The sequence below is a fragment of the Natator depressus genome, chromosome 1, assembly GCF_965152275.1.
Source record: "Natator depressus isolate rNatDep1 chromosome 1, rNatDep2.hap1, whole genome shotgun sequence".
Taxonomy (NCBI): Eukaryota; Metazoa; Chordata; order Testudines; family Cheloniidae; genus Natator; species Natator depressus.
The window spans coordinates 227,935,728-227,954,817 of record NC_134234.1 but is presented as its reverse complement, the minus strand read 5'-3'; the positions used below and the strand labels follow the sequence as shown (position 1 = coordinate 227,954,817).

The window sequence follows — 19,090 nt, the reverse complement described above, 5'->3', positions numbered from 1 at the left end:
TGTTGCTGCACACATTTTTATCAGGACAATAATGTTCGGTAGATTATGAATTTTCAAATGATACCTCACAAGGCATACTTTGTACAAAATGCATCATAGTTTTGTAAAAGCGGTGAACATAAGGGTATGGTCTGTCACAGTTAGATAACAGGAAAAAAACTATCAAAGGATAGTTAAGTACTGGAATAGGCTTCCATGAGAGGTTGTGGAATCCCCTCTATGAGAGGCTTCTAAGAACAGGTTAGACAGACATCTGTCAGGAATGGCTTAGGTATATGTAGTCCTGCCACAGCACCGTAGGATGGACATCATGATCTCTTGAGGTGCCCTTCAGCTCTACTGACTATGAGTATGTGCTCAGAAACGGAGCTGAATTTCCGTGAAGATTTCATTTGCATTGATCATGCTCCAGCTCATGACTGAGCAGGACTTTCCCTGCAATTGCTGCTCTGGGTTGCTGCAGTCTGTGCTGAGTCTGTGCACGAGACAGGGAGCCTGTCCTCCTGTGCTCTCCCTTTTGGGACCAGGCAGTGTGGAAGAGGGGTAAGAGTCAGACCTGCAAGGAGTAAGGAATGGGTTAGGACAAGATTTCCTGGTCGATGGGGAAGATGAGGCTGGGGGTGGGAGGGGACTGGGAGTTAGGGGCAGGTTATTCAGATCAGTGACAGTGTACCAGCTACAGTATATTCTTACACTTGTAAATACTTTTTTTCAGAATTGTTTGTGTGCTGACCACCTTCATTCAATTAGCAAATGTTTACCATTTTCCCCTCGCTTCTCACGACAGAAGACAATATAGCTTTGTTTCATTTATATTTTTATAGACTGGTATCACTAATGTTACTGCTATGTTTAGAAAAATGTGCTGACTGAACAAAGTACAAAATATTGTATGTCTATCCTAAACTGTGGTTGGTTTGTTTTTCTTGGCAATAGTATTAGTGTTAAAAATCTGTGGAACAGGTTTTATGGTAGACCAAATGTGGGGCCTAAACCAATCATGCGTTCCATTATTCTTAGACTATAATATTTAAACTGTGTGAACATTCAAAGTTAAATTCAGTGCAGTTTATTATGTTTTGGTCTTGCGTTGTGGAACAGTTCCTAAAGAATTGAGACTTACAGAACTTTGTGCACTAATAAGCAATATTTCATGTATCTTTTTGAATTAATATACTGTTTTTTATAAAAATTTAATATATAAATTTATGTAAATATGTAAAACTTTATTCTGTTTTTCTAGGAGTGAAGATGGAGAACATGTAAAAATTAAATATTTCAGGTATAGTAATTTGGAAAAGTACATTTTTCTACCAAAATCTAAAGTCATAATTCATAGTTTTGTTCAAAGTTTTCAAATACCTAATGTTTCCAGTTTTCTTAAACTTTTTTCTAAACTCATGTTGAAATTTCAAAGTTGATTGGGGGTTTAATTTTCCATTTACTGCAGTGTAAGTTGTATAGCTAAATCCCATCATTGGCTTTGAAAATGTCTACTTTGTGGTTTTACTAGGTATATATTAGTTAATGTAATATATTCATGGGGTGTGTAAACTAGGGGACAGCTGGTGTAAATTGGAGAATCTTCCTCTGTGACTTGAAGAACTTTGTAATGTAACAGTCAAATGTTTCTAATCCACTAATCAGCAAACTGTGGCATTGACAAACAAAAAATGCTGGTCATTGCTTTCTTCTCAGCAAAGGTTTAATAGCAGAGTCCTGTAATGTGATCTCATATTACCAAAATCTTTATTATTATACAATAATTAGTAAACATCCTTTTATATTTACTCAAAACTATTATCTGATAATTTAAATCTAAACAGTAATTGTCAAACTAAATCAACAAGTCTCTAGTGATGTACTATCCTTGCTGTTTGGTTTACTTGTTAAACACAAAATTCAGTTCTCAATAGGTGTCCCAGTGATTAGTGAATATATATAAAATCCTGTATGCATTCAGTTCACACGAGGAATATTTTAGGGCTTGGTTCAACACTATATTCCCCCACTGTTGTTCTCCAGAAGCTTCCTTGGGCAACGTGTTTGTGACCTCAGTCTCCTTTCCTGACTGCAAATCATAAAACTTTTGTTCATTAACAGCTGCGAAATGCATTCTGCACGATACAGTTCCACTGAATCCATCTATCCCAGTTGCAATAAACTACCTGTTCATTGGGTTCTCCAGGTGTTGTACAACTAAGCTGGGAACTTCCCCCAACTGTTTGTCTGTTAGGCTACGTGCACACTACAGTTTACATCAGTATAAGTTACGTCACTCAGGGATGTGAATAAGCCACTCCCCTGAGCAATGTAAGTTACACCGACCAAAAGCGCTGGTGTGGACAGTGCTACGTCGGCAGGAGAGCTTCTCCCCCTAACATAGCTAGTGAGGCTTTCGGGGGCTGGAGTAATTCAGTTGACAGGAGAGCTCTCTCCCATCGGCTTAGAGCACCTGCGCTCGCAGCGCTTCAGCAGTGCAGCTGTGCCACTGTAAAGTTATGGCTACAGAGCTAAGTCTCTGTCTTCCGTTGTATAGACACAGAGGAAAAGGCAAACAGCGTATATGACTACCTGGTGTCAGAAAAAAAGTTTTAGTCTGGGGATGGATGGGATGGAAGCAAATGCAAAGATTTGAGAGGAAAATAGGAAAAACAACGCTATTGTGGGATAACTAATCCAGATATTTTTAAAAAATTGGTTGCTTTGGAAGAAAAGTCAAAGTTAACTTTTCTGTAAAACCAGAGATTTTCTTTAAAATTGGTCCTAAAAGTAATGTGCAGCCACAGCTGTATGCATAGAGGGGAATGTTTTCTGTAAAATCAAATTCAGCATCATGGGAAAGAACAGAGACAAAACACTATATAAAGTCTCCACTTCTCTTTTGTTCCAACCCCTTTTCAGCAAGTTTATGCTACTTTGATTTTTTTTGTTTTATTTTCACAATTTCACATCACATCATTTTCCATAAGCAGCTGCTGCATATTTCAGGCGAATCAGGTGACAGATTAGCTGTCAAATATGTGCATTGTACATAAGTTCTTCTGGGATGATGGTGTTTCTCACAATACGATCTGTCCCCCTGATAAAGTTGATGTATATAGCACAGGGGAAAATCTAGTGAAAAAATGTATGTCTTTTGAACTTTGCTTAAAATACTTTTCTTCTTAGGGAGGCTCATAGTCAAACAGAAAAACGAAGAAGAGATAAAATGAATAACTTGATAGAAGAATTATCTGCTATGATACCTCAGTGCAATCCTATGGCACGTAAATTAGACAAACTTACAGTATTACGAATGGCTGTGCAGCATTTCAAGTCATTAAAAGGTAATTTAAAAACTGATCTTTCGTTGTTTTAATGGGAATTACACAACAGAATTTCTTTACAGTTATATAACTGTTAGCTATTCTGTATCTATACTTAGAGAATTCAACTCTCAGGTTCACTAAATATATTTACCAAAAGATTGAATTTTGAAGATATTGCACTTTATTTTAGAGGTTGTTCTTACATTTAGTTATTTAGAACGAAATGTAAACTATGTGATAGCAAAGACTAGAGTGAAATGCTGTGGCAAAGAAGCAGTTACATTTGAAACATAAGTTTAGGAACAAAAAGTCAGCTGAGTCAACATGTCTGCTCTTTAGATTTACTTACTCTCATGTCCCTTGCTGTTGGTAATTTGTATTACCATGTATCTAAGTCTTCTTCCCCAGACATAGTATCTTGAACTCTTGCATGCACTTGTTTGTTGTCAGTGATACATTAGTTATATCTATAAGGTACAACATTGTACACACACACACAGTTCTGTTTAAATTCTCTTAGCTGCTCCTAGTTTTATTTTTACCTTGTCTTCTAGATTTTGAAGCTCTTATTAGCGTTAAAAAAAAAAAAAACTTTTAAGCTTCTCAGTTACATCAGAATTTCCTCCTTTTGCAATAAAAATCTTATAACTTTTGGTTCTTGTGACTTTATTCAAGAGAATCAGTTTTTTGTTGTCCTATGATGCATCCTCTCCAAAGCAATAGTATTCTTCCTCTAGACAATGGGGATCAACCAAGTGCCTTATTTCTAATTTGAATTTTTCTGGCTTTAATTTCCAGCCATTGGTTCTCGTTATACCTTTTTCTGCTAGATTAAAGGGCCTTTAGTACCTGGCATTTTCTACAGTCCGGTCACCTCTTGGTCTTCATTTTGATAAACTAAACAGATTGAGCTCTTTAAAATTACTCACTATTACGGCATTTTTTCCAGTCCTCAGATCATTATTGTGGCATTTTTCTTTACTCTCTCCAATTTTTCCATATATCTTTTTAAAGCGGGGATACCAGAAGTACAGTGTTCCAGTATCATTCTCACTCGTGCCGTATATTGAGATAAACTCACTTCCCTGGTCCTACTCGCTCATCTCGTGTAACAGGTGCATGCTGTCCCTGCACATCCACTTTTGGCCAAGTGCAGTGTTACAGGTGTGCCTGCCTTAATTTCCCAATTGGGTCATCAGTAAATTGGTAAACTAATCTGAACTCCACTCCCCAAATGTCAAGGGGGTAAACTCTGTTTACCTCCATTTACCCTCAGCTAGACTACAGCATTTGGCTATATTGAAACACGTTTTGTTTGAATGGGCCCAGATCACCAAGTGATCCAGATCAGTCTGTATGATTACTCTGTCCTCCTCATTATTTGGTACTCCAGTGGTCTATGTCAAGTAAGTTTTATTAGTAGTGGTTTTATATTTACTTCTAGATTATTGATGAAAATACTGAATAGCATCAGATCTAGAACTGGTCCCTGCAGACCACCACTAGAAACATTCCCATTTGACACTGAGTCCCCATTGATGACTACTAATTTGAGATCTGTCAGTTAGCAAGTTCTTCCATTTAACATGATGTATTGATATTGTATAGTGCTAGTTTCTTAATTAGAATGTTGTGAGGTCAGATGCCTTGCAAAAGTCTAAATACATCTACATCTGCATCAACCAAGTTTGTGTCATCAAACAATGAAATCAGGTTTGTTTGACAAGACTTATTTTCTGTACAGCTGCATTGACTGGTGTTAATTATATTCACATCCTTTAATCCTGTATCAGCTTTTCCATTATTTTGCCTGGGATTGATGTCCAGCTAGTTATCCAAGACATCCCGCTTGCCCTTTTTGAACACAGGTCCAGTGTTAGCACTCCTCTAGTCGTCATGATCTGTTAAAAATTAATAATGATTTAGAGATCTTCTCAACCAACTCTTCTAGGATTCTTGGATGCAAGTTATGTAGGCCTGCTGTTTTCAAAATGTTTATCCCAAGGGATATTTAGAAGGAAATAATGTCATGAATTAGCAAAGTGGCAGCTGCATTCAACAGCTGAAAAAAGATTTGGTCATTAAAAAGCTACTAGTTAAAGACCAAGCTGCTAATCTTCAACTCAAATGTTATTTCCACCTAACGTGTGGATGTGAAAGCTGGATATCCACCAAAGGTTTAGACATGTCTAAATGCCTTCAAAAGCAAATGCCTCAGGAGAAAATACTAGGTATTAAATGGAAAGAGTTTATAACACATGCCAAGATTCATCAGAGAGTTTAACAACCCCTTGTTTCTAAAGTTATCCAGAAAAGATGGAAATCTAATCTGAATGAATGAAACCAGAGTGTATGCCATGGCAGGCATGCCATTGGGCAGCTGGAGGAACATGGAAAAAGGGGCTGACTGAAGGAATTGCTCCATCGAACAGTACTTAAAGAGGGGAAAGCTTACGGATTTTAACACACACAGCTCCATGCAGAGAGCTTAGTATATACAAAAATGGTGGAGCCTTTTTTGTATGTTAATCAATGTTTGATGGTGCGGGCAGGATTCAGATCAAGTTAGACATCTATCAAACCTAGGACTATAAAAATGTTTAATCTCTCATTTGCTTGTAGGTAGAAGTGTCTTTAGTTCTCCTAAATACCACTTCCCTTATTACTTAAGTGATACTCTTAATGATATGTAGCTAATGATCGATTCTAAAATGAAAAACACAGCGGTTCTACACAGAAGCAATGCAAAATCAAATCGGCGATGTTACTGACAGTTATTTTGGCTGTTCTTGGTTTGTTTACTTAATATTATCCAGTTTGGGGAAGGGAAGATACAGTGGGGTTTGGAGTAGAGTCATGGTAGAATAGAGGCCTTCTAGGGGAAGGCTCTGTTAGAGGTACTATCTCTGAGGAGACATAAAACAAGTGATGCTGAACACTTGCTGGTATAAGGGCACTTTTTTCAGGAGTAAGCCTGTCGTGGCCGATGTTGTTTGACAGTTCCATGCTTGTGGATGTGATCTGGCTTAAATCTATTCTACAATTTTGCCCTGGTTAACTGAATTGCTGCTGCTGAGTACCAACTCCTTTTTGCACTTATATTGCCTGTCACATCTCAAGGTTATTTCTGCATAAGGGGTAGTGTAAAAAATCTCAAAGATGAAGGCAGAATATTTTAATCTTCTATAAATTAATATCCTAGTAATATACTTCAATACAAACTTCTTTTTTGAGAGAGAGAGAGAGAAGTCACACCACATTGGTAACATGCATGAGTTCTTGCATAACTTACAAAGCTCCTCTTTCATTTTGAACTGAAGTCATAACCTTGAGTCTGGTTAAGATCTAATTAAAATAGTCCCCACCTAAAATTGTTTCCTTTTTACTTGTTTTTTCCTCAGGGTTCTTCATTTTTTGCAAACATCTGGTCTTGTGTTCTGGGTGTTATCCCAACACATTTGCTTTAGCATAGGTCTAGAATTCCTGAGATGAGGTTATGACTGTTTAATGACCTATTTATTAAAAGAAAAGTGAATTTGTACATTCCAGTATGGAAAGCAGAAAACTATTTTTTATTGTTAGAAAGCACTGTGTGCGTGTTCTACATGTGAATTTGATGAAAATGCAGCTTTGTTTATAAAGGAAACAAATGATTAAATTTTGTTTCTTTTATAACATTTATAAATAACTTGCTGTTTTGCAGGTTCTACCAGTTCTTATGCAGAAGTCCAATATAAGCCTTCATTTTTACAGGATGGTGAGCTGAGACAGTTAATCCTTAGGGTAAGTAAAAAGAAACCATGTATCAAGTGATGTCCTCTTTAAAGCTTGGTTTAACTTCAGTTGACTGCAAAGGGCTTTTCCTTACATTTCTTCCTTCAAGTCAGTGCTTTGATATCTTTGCTAAGACTCAGTTTATAAACTCTAACAATAGAATTATATGCACAGGATTTTTCTATAAGAGCCATGGAAACTATATGTGTTAATAGGGTATTTATGCAAACTGTACCCATGAGTATCATAAATCTGTATAAAAACTGCATAATGAATGTGTTAGGTGGATATGTTCATTGTATTTATGTAAATATCTAAGTGTGTGCACTTATACAAAAAAAATCTTTCATTTCCATTTAATATGCCTGCAAATTTTCTACACTTCATTTGGTTTTCAAAGTATACACTTAAGTTACTAAAAGATGTGGAAATTAACCTATGAAAGTAGCTGTTTTTACTTACAATATTTTCTTATCACACTTTCATTTGCCAAAGTTTGCCTAGTCTATTGCATGTAATAATATCCTTTAGCAAGAATCTGTAAAATAACTCCAAGTTAAGCTGTTCTACAGCTAAGCTGCTTTTTCCCAAAACCATTTTTGTTTTTTAGCTCTGTGTCATGGTCTGATTGGATATTTGCCATCATTTTAATTGGTCTCTCTTATTTAATAAACTGTAATTCACCTAAAATATTGAGGTGTACAATTATAATCTCCAGCATCAGTTAATATACTCATTCTATATAGCTGTTTTTCATCAGTGTTTATATGATTTTATAAAGACTAATTTTTATATTTATAGACTGCAGATGGGTTCCTGTTTGTGGTTGGATGTGACAGAGGAAAAATTCTTTTTGTCTCTGAATCAGTCTGCAAGATACTTAATTATGATCAGGTAGTTATAATCAAGTAATTTTTTATTAAAATGAAATTTGTTTCTAGATAATGTGTTTGGTTTTGTTATAAATACCGTTCCTCGTGCATGATTTCTTTAAATCTTTTGGCTTTAGCTTCCTCTTCAACACAATTACTCCAAAGGTTCGTTACTTTGAAATTAGAAGCATTCTGCAACTACAGTGAACATTGTGACCCAATTACTGGCATCTAATTTCAAACTATAATCTTCAGGAAATGATTTACATACCAACCCAAGAGAAAAATATATTTTGAAGATGTCCTTGCTTCCACCTTTTATTGACAGGGATTTGGGCTTTTGGATGGTGAATGATTCTCTGAACTTTAGAAAACCAGTATTTCAACAGTGCGAGTAAATTGAAACTCAACTTGGTAATTGCTTAGTTTCAAAGATTTTAAGATTGAATAGTCCTACACTGACATCTGTGTTGCTGTAGTGTGGAAACCAGCCAATCTAGACTCATTTTAGTTCAGGGAAGGGAGAAAGAATGAAGACCAGTCTAGTGCTATCCCCTGTACCGAGATGCAGGTTATTTACTTGGAAATCTCTGGCCTGAACTGCCTTGTCCGGTGGCTGATGAAGCTTTGAGCCCTTTGTGCCACCCACATCTACTTTTAAACCCCTTCACTTTTCATTTTTCCTCATAGCATTTTTAGAGTTTAAACTAGGTTGTCTGCCCCCTTACCCTTCTCTAGCCAGCAGTAAGAGAGACCATCACTCCTTAAAAACTGAAAGGTAGGAAAACAACATGAATGAATATTTTCCGATTTCACCATTTAACTTAATTGGTAAGATATAATTGCATTTCTGCCACCATGTTTTTTTACTAATTTCTATAGTGTTCATATGCTTTTAATTAAATATTGAAACAAAAATAAGAATTCAGCAAAGCTGCTGTTTGAAAAATTCAATGGATAAATGTTACAGTTTAGACAGAATAATTCAGATATCTGGAAATTCTGATCTTTTCTAAAACAGCCTTGAACATTAAGTTCCTTGGTGAGGAGATGTGGAATAGAGTGTATAATGCACAGCTTTTAAATTAACATTTTTTCACTAGGCCAGCTTGATTGGACAAAGTTTATTTGACTACTTGCATCCAAAAGATGTTGCCAAAGTGAAGGAGCAGCTATCCTCTTCAGACGCTTCACCAAGAGAAAAGCTTATAGATGCCAAAAGTAAGTGTCTGTTTAAATATACTCAGATTTTTAATGTAATGCCTTCATTTGTTTTTAAGTTCGGTTATTATGTAGGGCATATTCGTGCATTCAAGCATATATGTGCAAACACGTTCATATGATTTGCACAAACAAACAACAAATCATGTTTGAATGCATAACTGCTGCTTAGAATACACAAACAAGTTGAAAGCTACATCAGAAAGGAACTCATTTTAGGTAATAAGAATGACTGAAGTTTACATTGTTAGACATTTACCAAGAGTTGGTATGAATTTTTTTTAACCAGGCATACTACTTTTTTTTCTTGTATTTGATAGGTCTTGTCAATACAAAAGACCTGATGTAGTCGAGCATGGGATAAAATGCTTCAATACCAAGAATCACTGTCTTCTCTGAAAATGCTAAGTGTCAATCCTAATTTAACCAAGTCTTATTTTGCTAGTATGGAGAACATTATGTACTGTGCAGCTGATCACTATTTTATAGTGTTTTTTATAAGCAGCTTTGCAGCTTCCCCCCTACCAAATAGAAATTGAAAGTTTTTAAAATCTTAATTTACTAAATAAGATTGCATAGCATTGAATAGTATATTAAAATACTTTGTTAGCTTCCACTTTTCACAATCATGTTTTGTTCATCTTATTTAATTCATTTAAGTTTTTTCGATAGTTAATTGTACGTGCAAAAATTTAAGAGGCAGTAAGGCAATTGGGAGAATATATTAATGATTTAAATACAAATAATTCTGTGTAGTCCAAAGACCTTTTTCTGACTGTCTTATTAAACTTTTACAAGCTGGCTTGCAAGTCCGTATGGATTTTCAAGCTGGATCAGCTCGATTGCATTCTGGTGCTCGGCGTTCCTTCTTCTGTCGGATGAAGTGTAGTAGGATCACAGTCGAGGAAGAAAAGAAATGCTTGCCCAACTCAAAGAAGAAAGGTATCTCAACGTGTGGCTGAGTTGGAGGATTTCTGTTTTTAAATATGGTATATTTAAATTCTGAGTCAGTTACAGGGCCTAAATAGGTAGCAGTGACTTCACAAAATAATTGTAGGGAATAAGATACACATGATAAGACCTTGTTTTTATGATCTCGGAAAAGCCTGTCTTAGTTATCCCCCTAGGGGGGAAAAAAAAGAATCAGTCACTGCTTGTGAGTTTACATGAGATTCTGGTGGGATCTTGAAGCCTGAGGAAAATTACTGAATGGAACTGGAGCAGTTCAAAGCACAGGAGCAAGAAGAAATATCTGTCATGGAGATAACTATTAATAGGGTTGCAAAATCGGCTGTTTTGGACAGGATAACTTAAGTGGTGGGGGGAAAAAAATCCTCTCCCCCCTCCCAAAAATACATTATTGTATTTATATGTCAGGTATGATTTTTCCTTTTATTATAAAAACTACTAAAGTTAATTCTTTAATATGCAGTGTAGTTGTAGCCATGTTGGCCCCCGGAAATTAGAGAGACAAGGTGGATGAAGTAATATCTTCTATTGGACTAGTTTCTGTTGATGAGAGAGGCAAGCTTTTGAGCCACACAGACCTCTTCTTCAGATCATGGTTTGAAAGTTTGTGTCTCACCAAAAGAAGTTGGTCCAATAAAATATATTCTCTTATCCACCTTGTCTCTTTAATTCTTTAGTGCAGCTTTTGGCTGATTTACATCCCATCTTTTTATAGCTTTTTTTGGTTTCCATGAGCAATAGTAAACACTTGTCATATTTTCAGTCTACTTGGACACTTTATTTAAACAAAGCTTTTGTTTTAGACTCTATATTTAAAATAGAGTTTTCCAAGGCTTACTAAAATTGTCAGACATTCCAAAAATTGTCATTTTTATTTTAAATGTAAAGCTGGCTTTGTTGATATTAACCATGGAATAATTTTAATTTACTCTGACTCTTTCATAACATTTAGTGTAAAATCCTGGCCATATTGAAGTCAGTGGCAAAACTCCTATTGTCTGTAAAGGGGCCAGCATTTCATTCTTAAACTGCATATACCAGTACCTAAGAAAACAATGACTTAATGAACTAAACATCTAAACATGCCCCAGAACCCGTGTTGAAATACCAATGGAAATGACTCAGTCTTTCATTTTCCCAAGGTAGATAAATTGAATTCCATGCAGTTTACTTTGGGGCAAAGCATCTTCGTATAGGACTCTAAAAACAAGAGTTCCTGTCTGGAGTGCATGGACACTAACAATCCCATGGGACTTTCTGGAATGATAAAGGTTTGCCCCAATGTCTTTGGGCAAAATATCCCCATCTGCTCTCTTGTGTAGTATGATAGTAAACTTCTTACTATGGGACGGATGCAGGACTGCAGCTGATTGTAGTGATTCCTGAATGTTACATAATTAAATGGTGAGAGATCCACTGGAATGAATTGCAGTATATACTATAAATTCAAGAAACAGAAATTAAGCTTTTACATTTTGCTGAAAATGTCTTAGTCTTAGCAATTACACTTCGATAACCATATCTGTCTCCTTGCTTAAGATTATGATATTCATGTTACAGAATGTCTCTTCAGCTTAATGTAATTCACAGTACAAAAGAAACTGCATAAAATATTTGCAGTAAATGAAAGCAATACGTATTACTAAACTGTTGGTTTAATTTTCTTCTTTTGTGTGAGAACATTTAAGATGCTATTCAATGACTTATTTACAGCTCTGTAGGGCTCAGACCTGTATGTAGGCACAAAACATAACAGCTGGAAGAGAAATTTAAAATTTAATTTTCATTTGGGAATTTAACTCCTCTTTTTTCACTTTTTTAATTAGAGCACAAAAAGTACCGTACAATCCATTGTACTGGCCATCTGAAGAGCTGGCCTCCTACCAAGGTGGGAGTGGAAGAGGAGAAAAATGCAGAAAAAGACAGCAGTGACTTTAACTGTCTTGTTGCAGTTGGGAGATTGCATCCTTATATTGTTCCACAAAAGAGTGGAGAGATAAAGGTGAAACCAACAGAATTTGTTACACGCTTTGCCATGGATGGAAAATTTGTTTATGTAGACCTACGGTAAGCATTTTGTTCTTTATTATAGAAAGAGCCAACAGTGATTCCTTATATAGGTTCCCTAATGCATTCTGTTACATAGAACAAAACTTGTTGAGCAGGACTCACATATTTAAGACATCATATTAAAAAAAGTATATTGTATTACCTTACACTAAATAATTTACTGATCAGATTAAAGAGCACATCATAATGTTGTTAAATTATGCTTGTCAAGGGATGCATCACTCACTGCTGGTCTGGTGCCTCCTTATGATCACTCTGGGGATTAGCTCGCGAGGTTGATGCCCCTTCCCATGGTTGCATGCCATCACACTGTCTGTCTCTCTTTCTCTCGCTCTCTCACTCTGGTCTGCAGCTCCTCTCTGGTCCCAGGAACCTCAGCATCATCTTTGTGACTCAGCTAGGTTACTCTGGCTAGGTTACTCAGCCTTCCCCTCTTCTAAGCTACAGTCCTTCAAATCTCTGCCATTCCCACAGTGACCCAGGCAGTCTTCCAGTTGACTGCTCCGCATCTGATTTATGCCACGGCATCAGTGGCTGATAAGAAAACCCGGGCCCGCCCAACTACTTCAGGTTCCAGTCCAGGGACCCTCAACCCAAGAGTTCTGGGCTTTCCTCTCCCAGCCCTCACTCCTCCTTCCCTGGACTACTTCTACAACTGCTGGCTTCCCTCCTTGCTCTGGGTGTACCATCTGCAAACCCTCCTCCCTCTTCCCAGGGAGGGACTGCTGCCTGCCTTCCTGCAACCTTTCCCAGCAGCCCCCAATTTCCTAGCAGCCCCTATCTGTTGCCAGCTTCCTGGCTTTATAGACCCTGTCTGTTCCTGCACAGGTGAGCCACTGCCTCCAGCCTCTAAAGTGCCCCTGTTTGCAGGCTAATTAGCTAATTGGACCCACCTGGCCCAATTCAGCTCTTGCAGGGCCGGTATGGGGAGCACACCCCATCACAATGCTTTTAAACTAATTAATCAAAAACCTCAAATTAGAATTTGAGAAAACTAAGCATAAGTGTCAGCAGTTAGCATTTAACCAGAAAATCATTAATCTTGTTTCTTAAAATTCATGCAACACATTTAAATTATTCCAACAAATTATTTAATAAGCATGGGAGTTTGTCCATGTGTTACTGGTTTATTTAAAAAACTTTATGGGATAGACTCAGTTGTCAGTTTTTCTTATTTTGTAGCTCAGTACTTTAAGTAGAAATACTATTAGGTTGGTTTACTGTACTTTATCTAGACAATTCTGCCTTTCATCTGTGAGGACGAAGCCTGTTAATATAGAATGAAAGTAACTGTTTAAACACCATTATTTAAAGTAATATCGACTTGTAAAACTTTGAAGCACTAAGTGCTTCATTCTCACTAGAAGAATTCAAAGCAATAATTTTAAAATATATCCAGTTTTTTTAGATTAATTGAACAGTGGGATTTCTAAATAATTTAAATCAGCCTCTTCTCTATATAGTGAGCTAGTTTGTAGAACTAACAGTGCGGTACATCCTAATTGTTTAAATGTGTACATAATACAAATGTTCTCTGCGAAATATGGGTTTGAACTATTTTGTGTCTGATGGTACTGGCTAACATAAAAATGTTAATATCTTGTTTCTGTTGCTAATGGATTCAAGGTAATCTATTGCTTAACCATCATTTATTTCTTATGCTTGTTTAGATCTGTACCTGTTGTAGTAGAACTTTGTTTTCAAACCCAAATAAACACGTGTTTCCCCTTTAAATATGCTTTTTCTCTTTTGTATGATATTGGCATAAGATGCTGAATAAAGTGTTTTAATTATGTGTGAATCCTCTCTTCTTATTGCCTAACAGTGCAACAGCAATTTTAGGGTATCTGCCACAAGAGCTTCTAGGAACTTCTTGTTACGAGTACTTCCATCAAGATGATCACAATCATCTAGCTGATAAACACAGAGCAGGTATGAAATGCTTGGTCCTCCTAATATAAATGACATACAAACACTATGTGAAAAGAAAATCAAGTACTCACGAGTTAGGAAAAGTTAGAAATAAGGTCCTCATTAAGTATTGCCTTGTAGCACATATAACATCTGTAGTATTGCCAGTGCTTTAAACACAAGAGAATATTCTTTCTCTTCCCTTAACCCTCTGCCTCAATCTCTGTCCACCCTGTGCACTGAATGAAGCAGGGGTCCTATATAGCAAATAGTATGTAGTCATGTAATTAAATATTGAATTTAAAGGACCACCAAGCCTCAAATCTTCCCACTGTTGACTTGCAAGAGCTGAGGTGGTGGACTCTGCTTCATGTCTGATCAGATGGTTGAGTTTGAAATTTGATTGGAATTCAGTCTTTGTGCTTATCTGGAAAGTACCAAACACATTGTTGACACTATATTAAATTGAAATTGTTTTATTGGTTGTGTGGCTACCAAAACTGAGATGTCAAAACAGATTTTTAAAGTCAGTTGTGTCCTCCTGTGTGTACAAATCCGGATGAGCTTAATATGTTTTTTTCCTATTTAGTGTTGCAGAGTAAAGAAAAAATATTTACAAATTCCTACAAATTCAGAGCAAAAGATGGAAGTTTCATTACATTGAAGAGTCAGTGGTTTAGTTTCATCAATCCATGGACCAAAGAACTGGAGTACATTGTATCAACCAACACTGTAGTGTTGTAAGTAACTGGTGATGTGAATCTGCATCTTACTTTTTGTCTTAATTAGGAATATCATTAATGTAAAGCTATTCATTTAAAAAAATATTAATGAGAAAAACAGGGCTAGAAAATACAAACTCTGCAATTGTTTGAATCCTAGATATAAGGCCAGAAAAGACCATCGTGATCATCTAGTTTTTTGACCTCCTGCACATCACAGGCCACAGAACCTCAGCCACCTACTGTTGTAATACACCCATAACCTCTGACTGAAATACTGAAGTCCTCAAATCATGATTTAAAGACTTCAAGTTACAGGGATTCCACCCTTTACTCTAGTTTAAATCTGCAAGTGACCCTGCCCCATGCTGCAGAGGAAGATGAAAAACCCCCAGGGTCTCTGCCACTCTGATCTTGAGGAAAATTCCTTCCCAACCCCAAATACGGTGATCAGTTAGCCCTGAGCATGTCCGCAAGACCCACCAGCCAGACGCCTGGGAAAAAATTCTCTGTAGTAACTTGGAACCCTTCCCATTTAGTGTCTCATCTCCAGCTGCTGGTGATATTTGGTGCTAGCAATCACAAACGGGTCATTGTAGGTAATCTCATCATACCATCCCCTCCATGAATTTATCGAGCTCAGCCTTCAAAGCAATTAGATTTTTTTTGTCCCCACTGCTCGCCTTGGAAAGCTGGTCCATAACTTCACTCCTCACACGAAAAGAACATGAGTACTTGTGGCACCTTACATGTACTCCTGTTCTTTTTGCGGATACAGAGTAACACAGCTGCTACTCTGAAACTCCTCAGATGGTTAGAAACCTTTGTCTAACTTCAACCCTAAACATGTTGATGGCCAATTTATATCCATTTATTCTTGTCTCAGCACTGGTGCTTAACTTAAATAATTAGTCTCCTTGCCTGGTATTTATCCCTCTGATGTATTTATAGAGAGCAAACATATCTCCCCTCAGACTTCTTTTGGTTAGCCAAGCCAAGCTCTTTGAGTCTCCTCTCATAAGGTATGTTTCCCATTTCTCTGATCATGCTAGTAGCCCTTCTCTGCATCTGTTCCAGTTTGAATTCATCTTTCTTAAACATGGGAGACCAGAATTGCTCACAGTATTCCCAATGAGGTCTCTCCAGTGCCTTGTATAGTGGTAATAACGCTTCTCAATCATTACTGGAAATACCTTGTCTGATGCTAATATGATCCGAGAATTACTTTTTCACAGCCCCATCACATTGGCAGCTCATTGTCATCCTGTGATCAGCCAGTACACCCAGGACTTTCTCCTCCTCTGTCGCTTCCAACTAATAAGTCCCCAGCTGATAGCAAAAAATCTTGTCAGTCCCTAAGTGCATGACGTTGCACTTTGCGCTATTAAATATCATCCCATTTCTATTACTCCGGCTTTCAAGAAAGGCTAGAGACTTGCAACTCAAACTCCTTCTCATGGAGAAGTCTCTCAGACCTGCTTCTGAGCCTGAAGCCTGGACCTCCCCTGGAAAAAGCCTCGCCAATCATGGCTTCTGACAGGGGTCCCTCCTCCATTCAGACTTCTGATGAACCCACTAAAAAAGTGTCTAAAAAGTGGGTAACTATATCCCCAATGCAGGAATCAGCCAAGAAGTGCCATTCCGCGATCAGGCAAACTGCATCAGCACTGACCACACCTTTAGTGCCCAGAGCCAAGACAGTGGGACCATCCAGCACCGCCAGTACTGCGAGAGCTAAGGACTCTAAAAGAGCCAGCTCGGACAGAGGTGCTAAGGAGAAATCAAAATCCCATGCCTTGGCACTGACTCAGTCAAAGCCACAATCAACACACAGCTGTGCAGCACCAGTGCAGACCATGGCTCAGTCCTTGAACCCCAAATCACACTCTGTGTACGCACTGGCACAGCCTATGGTGCCAACATATGCACCGCAGCTCCCAGCACCGCTGCAAGCACAGCCCCTGGTGCAGATCATGCAGACTCCACAGCAGCTCATATGGCACAAAAATCTCTTAATCAGATCTACGCCTGACTCTCCCATCCTCAGCACCGACATGATCCTGGCACATTCGGCACCGAGTCTCATTGCCACTCCACTGTGCTCTGCTCCACCTTTTTTAAGCGAGGAGGGACAAATAGATTCTCCCCCACAATCTCCTGCCCACCGTGAGCCACCCAAATCAGGATCCTTTCAGGGGGCATACTACGCTGATCCCAAACATCTACAGTGGTATGGCCAACCCTGGGGTCCACCTATGCCTCTCCCACCCCAATGGGCATACTGGAACCCGTGGGCAACTTACCCCACACAATAGGGACTGCCCACCACTTCTAGACTGAGCACGTAGCAATTGTCTGCACCTTTGGTACCTGGACCTTCAGAACTGGCTGGGGAAGGGGAGGAAGAGGAGGACCATACCAGGAAGGGGCACCACCTACCCACCTGTCGTCATCCTCCCCAGACGACACAGTCATGCTTCCTCCCCCTAATATAGGGGATGATTTCAAACAATTTGAAGACCTATTTAAAAGAGTGACTAGCTTTCTGGACATCTCTCTGGAAGAGGTCCAGGTGACACATTCCGAACTGGTGGACATCTTGAACACCACCCCCCTCCAAAATCGCTTTGCCTATGAACAACGTGATGATGGAACCTGTCAGGACCATTTGGAAGACACCTGCAACAGCTCCTCCAACCTGCAAGAGGTCTGACAAAAAATATTAGGTGCCAGCGAAGGGCACAGAGTTCCTTTTCTCCCATCCGACACTGGTGGTCGATGCAGTCCATGAATGTGGCAGACAACAGCTCAAGACAACACATCGTGATAAGGACTGAAAAAGCCTTGACCATTTTGGCCGCAAGGCTTACTTTTCAGCTACACTACACCTACACATAGCCAATTACAAGACTTTGCTGGCAAAATATTACAATAACTAGACAAAGTTTTCTGAATGTATTGATTTTATTCCTGAAGGCAGAACAATTCACAGTCTTGTATCCGAGGGACAACTCATCTCCAGAAAAGCCCTCCAAGCTGCACTGGACTCTGCAGACACAGCTGCAAGATCAGTGGCGACTGCAGAGGTGATGCAAAGGGCCTAATGGCTCCATCTCTCCAGCTTTTCTAGGAAAGTATAATCCATGGTTGAAGACTTACCATTCAAAGGGCCCAAACTTTTTGCCAAAAAGACTGATGACTCTCTTCACACCCTCAAAGATTCACGAGCGACACTGTGATCTCTGGGGATCTATATGCCTAGACCCAAGAAAAGACAGAGGAGTTGTTATGCTCCTCAGTATTACCGCCATACTCCGTATTCACAACATCAGCAGTATGAGTCACAGGGCCGCAAACCGAGGTCATCAAGGACAGCCTACTCCTCCTGTAGCTGCATTGTAGCCATCAACATCCAGGCAACAAATTTGAAGCCTTGGCCGAGGGCCCGAGAACCCCATGTCTGTCTGTTCTGGAGACTTCTACTCTCTCCTGACTATTTGGAGACCGCCTACATCCATTTTATCCAATCTGGGAAACCATCACATCCGACCAATGGGTGCATGAAATCGTATGAACTGGTTACTCCATCCCCTTTCTTTTCAAACCCCCTACCCACCCTCCCTCTCCGTCCCTCTTCAGGGACCCATCTCATGAGCCTCTACTGTGTCAGGAGGTAATCCACCTCATAGATCTAGGAGCAGTAGAACCGGTTCCAAAAAAACAGAGAGGAAGGGGCTTTTATTTCCACTATTTTCTCACGAAGAAGTAGTCGGGGGGATGGAGACCAGTACTCAACCTACACCAACTCAACAAATTCGTCAAGACACAACGATTCAAGATGGTCACACTAGGCACCATAATCCCAGCACTAGAAAGAGGGGATTGGTTCTTGGCCCTTGACCTCCAGCATGCGTATTTTCATATAACAATCCATCCTTCCCATTGGAGGTTTCTCCGATTTACTATTGGTCAGGAACATTTCCAATACAAGGTTCTTCCTTTCGGTCTATACACTGTCCGTCGGGTTTTTTTGAAAGTACTAGCAGTGGTTGTAGCCTAGCTCCACAGAAACGGAATCACGATATTCCCATACTTGGACAACTGCCTGCTGAAAGCACCAACATGGCAAGTGACGTTAGAAGCCACCAAACAGACGGAGACCCTTTTCATGAGATTAGGCCACCAAATAAATGCACAAAGTCCACTCTAACGCCAGTGCAAGAGTTTGAGTTCATTGGGG

The 19,090-nt window shown here is 38.7% G+C and overlaps 1 protein-coding gene across 3 annotated transcripts in view; it reads left to right on the top strand.

Moving 5' to 3' along the window:
* Positions 1-19,090, top strand: part of BMAL2 (basic helix-loop-helix ARNT like 2) — a 58,337-nt gene that overhangs the window by 13,443 nt on the left and 25,804 nt on the right. For all 3 annotated transcript variants that reach the window (XM_074937084.1, XM_074937093.1, XM_074937102.1), the window contains exons 3-11: positions 1,244-1,282; positions 3,172-3,329; positions 7,015-7,094; positions 7,887-7,979; positions 9,061-9,178; positions 9,977-10,120; positions 11,974-12,214; positions 14,043-14,149; positions 14,718-14,868. In XM_074937084.1, the coding sequence (XP_074793185.1) occupies positions 1,244-1,282; positions 3,172-3,329; positions 7,015-7,094; positions 7,887-7,979; positions 9,061-9,178; positions 9,977-10,120; positions 11,974-12,214; positions 14,043-14,149; positions 14,718-14,868 (1,131 nt within the window). The remainder of the gene's footprint in view (positions 1-1,243; positions 1,283-3,171; positions 3,330-7,014; positions 7,095-7,886; positions 7,980-9,060; positions 9,179-9,976; positions 10,121-11,973; positions 12,215-14,042; positions 14,150-14,717; positions 14,869-19,090) is intronic.